We start from the raw sequence: 3,503 nt of genomic DNA on the forward strand, positions 1-3,503 counted from the left end.
CCCCCGCATGCGACGATCGTGCGCTGACGTCTCACGGTGGGTCTCACCGCGGTGCCACGCCGTTTCTACGTGGCCAAGGCCTCCGCGCCCTCCCCTTGCTATAAATAGAACCCGGCTCTCACTCCATGAGCATCCAACGAGCTCATTCATCAGCAACTATCGAGTTGTACTACTACTACTGTTCGTCGTCACTGGCCGGTGGGGCCTGTAGCATTGCGTCGCACTAATGGCTCCTGCTCAATGCGCGCGCGTGCAGAGGGTGTTCCACTTCGGCAAGGGCAAGAGCGAGGGCAACAAGGCCATGAAGGACCTGGTACGTACTAATCGTTAGATCCATCACTCTCAGTTGATGTATTTTCAATAATAATTCACCATATATGCTGACTATGATGACTGGATCGTGGATGCATGGTGTGTGCAGCTGGGCGGGAAGGGCGCCAACTTGGCGGAGATGGCGAGCATCGGGCTGTCGGTGCCGCCGGGGTTCACGGTGTCGACGGAGGCGTGCCAGCAGTACCAGGCGGCGGGGAGGGCGCTGCCGCCGGGGCTGTGGGAGGAGACCCTGGAGGGCCTGCGCTGGGTGGAGGAGTACATGGGCGCGCGCCTCGGCGACCCGGCGCGGCCGCTGCTCCTCTCCGTCCGCTCCGGCGCCGCGGTGTCCATGCCCGGGATGATGGACACGGTGCTCAATCTGGGGCTCAACGACGAGGTGGCCGCCGGGCTGGCGGCCAAGAGCGGCGACCGCTTCGCCTACGACTCGTACCGCCGCTTCCTCGACATGTTCGGCAACGTCGTGAGTATACCACAACACACCTGGCTCTGACTAAGCTAAGCCTAGCTCCATGGATCGTACTACTGTCATGCATCGAGCAACCGTTGTCGTACGTAGTTAATTTGCGTGCGTCGAGCAACCGTTGCTTTCGGAGGGAGCGAGAGACGTGCGTCTGACGCGGGTTGCGTCGCCGAGACGTTGGCTGCTGCTGCTGCATTATGATGAAGGTGACAAGGATTACGTGGGGGGTTCTTGTATGCTTGCTTTTTAACCGTCGAAAATGATTGTTTTTAGTCAAGTATATAAGTACGTTTGGCTAGCGAGTAGGAGTAATTTACAAGAGAACAAAACAGCTTCATAAAAATATGAAACAAAAAAATGAATTGGGTTGCTTTATAAAGAGGAGTTTTTGTTTCATCATATGAAGAAAGCTGAGCCGCATCACATACCACCCGTATGTGCAAACACCTTCAGAAGCTTTTTTTTTCCTGTTATTGTCGGCACAGTTAATCCGATTCCCAAGGACAGTTTGCACCGCAACACTGCCGTATTTTGACCGCAACTGTTTCTCTTAGAGAAAAGGAATGACCGATGAAGGCGACCTTTGTCTTATTTGACACTATTATTTCACCCCACTCTGAAAATAAGATAAACAAAAAAGGAGGGCAAACTTTGACACTGTTACTTCTGAAATAAGACAAAAAGCAACTAGACAAACTTTGATAAAACAATAAGACAAGCATTTTTCCGTAGCACAAAATGTCCAATTTCATGAAAAGATTTGTCTTGTTCTTAGAAAGCAAAATAATTAAGACAGTCAGTTTGGGGTGACGAAAAACATGACAAAAAATTTCAGCTCCGACTTCATTGAGCCATGACATCTGCAATATTAATTCATATACAGTAGTAGGTTTAGACAAACCTGTCAAGTTGGTGTTGTCTTCTAGCTTACTCCCTCCGTTCTAAAATAGGTTTAGACTAACTTATTAATTTAGAAAGTTAGTACAAAGTTGAGTCATCTATTTTAATGTAAAATTGGGTCATCTATTTTGGAAAGGGAGTAGCTCTAGAGTAAAAATGCAGTCCAATGATAGTACCAAGTTTTACTTTTTTTGAGGGGATTACCAAGTTTTACTATAGAGTAATGCTAGACCCATGTAAACTTATGTGAGGTTTTTACGTAAAGGCTGATGTGAAGGTAGTTAATTGGATGAGGATTAGTGGCTGGGGCCCACTCTGGTTAAAATCAGGGGGAAGAGGATTTATAGTTAGGAAGATTACGTTATCGGTAGCCTGTTCGTAGATGGAGCATTATCGTTTACTATACTAGTAATGAAAAAAGACTCCACCTCACCAGTCCAATGCCCACCAACGACCCCACTTCACCAGCAAACCAAAAAACGAAAAGAAAAAAGACTCCACTTCACCGGTTCACTTGCGAGCGCGGCAGGACGGCGGCGGCGGCGGCGGCGGCGGAGCCCGCGCGGTTGGAGGCCGGACCGCCCGGCCGCCGCTGTGCCCCTCATGGAGGCTGGAGCTCGACCCCGGCGGCTAGGTCGGCTCCGACTGCGGCGCCCTAGTAAAAGGGGAAACACCGAGTCATTACTCGTTTGTATCGAACATATTTTGGTTTAGCACAAGACTGCGGGTCTATGACAGCGAACGCCTGAGCTAATCAAATTCCTCTTACTCGTTTGCTTGGTACATTGTTCCACAAAAGGAGGAACGCCAGATGGATCCAGCCCAGTTAATCTGGCAACTGGATTTCGAATACTGCATTCTGGGATGTGCGTTCCTCACTAAATAGCAGTTTCTTTTGTACTGAAAAAGTTGGGTCGACGTTTTGTTTACAATAATTCGTACTAGCAACTAGCAGTAGTAGCAGGATCCTTGTTTCTTAGCAGGGTCTTTCCTCTTGCCAGGTCATGGACATTCCCCATGCGCTTTTCGAAGAGAAGCTCGAAGCCATGAAAGCAACCAAGGGGGTGGACAACGACACCGACCTCATTGCCAATGACCTCAGGGAGCTAGTGGGTCAGTACAAGACCGTCTACGTTGAAGCCAAAGGAGAACAATTTCCCTCAGGTTGAATTCATGAATTTCACCTTTTTATTTATATATTTTGAAACTGACATTGTGTTTTTGGCACCCAGTTGATATGTGTATATGCTTGTTGTTTCTTGCCTTGGCATAGACCCCAAGAGGCAATTGCAGTTAGCGGTGTTGGCCGTGTTCGACTCATGGGACAGTCCGAGAGCGAACAAGTATAGAAGCATTAATCAGATCACCGGACTTAGGGGCACCGCCGTAAACGTGCAGTGCATGGTGTTTGGCAACATGGGGAACACCTCCGGCACTGGTGTCCTCTTCACTAGGAACCCTAGCACCGGGGAGAAGAAGCTTTATGGCGAGTTCCTAGTCAATGCTCAGGTATGGCTCGGTTCTGATCGCTGATGGTTGCTTCTAAGTTCTAGCTGCCATGCTCTACGTATGTGCGCACAGCAAAAGAGCAGTATGTTGCCCACTTTTATTAAAATAGATTATGCAATCAAGATAATACAGTCTGTGGATATTGCATATTCATTGAATGGCTGGGCATAATTTAACCGTTTCCCTGAACCTGTGATTCTTCTGTAATCTGAAAACTCAACTCTTGTATTCCCCCTGTGCTTTGGGGTTTTTCCTGCTGCTATGCAGCTATGAGAAAATATATTCAGGGTGGGGCTTCTCC

The 3,503-nt window shown here is 48.6% G+C and overlaps 1 protein-coding gene across 1 annotated transcript in view; it reads left to right on the forward strand.

Annotated features, from left to right (window-relative positions):
• Window positions 1-226: 226 nt before the first annotated feature.
• LOC119278800 (pyruvate, phosphate dikinase 1, chloroplastic) overlaps window positions 227-3,503 on the forward strand; it is an 8,723-nt gene continuing 5,446 nt past the window's right edge. The window contains exons 1-4 of the mRNA XM_037560147.1: window positions 227-313; window positions 422-793; window positions 2,695-2,857; window positions 2,967-3,202. Coding sequence (XP_037416044.1) covers window positions 227-313; window positions 422-793; window positions 2,695-2,857; window positions 2,967-3,202 — 858 coding nt within the window. The remainder of the gene's footprint in view (window positions 314-421; window positions 794-2,694; window positions 2,858-2,966; window positions 3,203-3,503) is intronic.

The sequence above is a fragment of the Triticum dicoccoides genome, chromosome 1A (genome assembly GCF_002162155.2).
Source record: "Triticum dicoccoides isolate Atlit2015 ecotype Zavitan chromosome 1A, WEW_v2.0, whole genome shotgun sequence".
NCBI classification, from domain to species: domain Eukaryota; kingdom Viridiplantae; phylum Streptophyta; class Magnoliopsida; order Poales; family Poaceae; genus Triticum; species Triticum dicoccoides.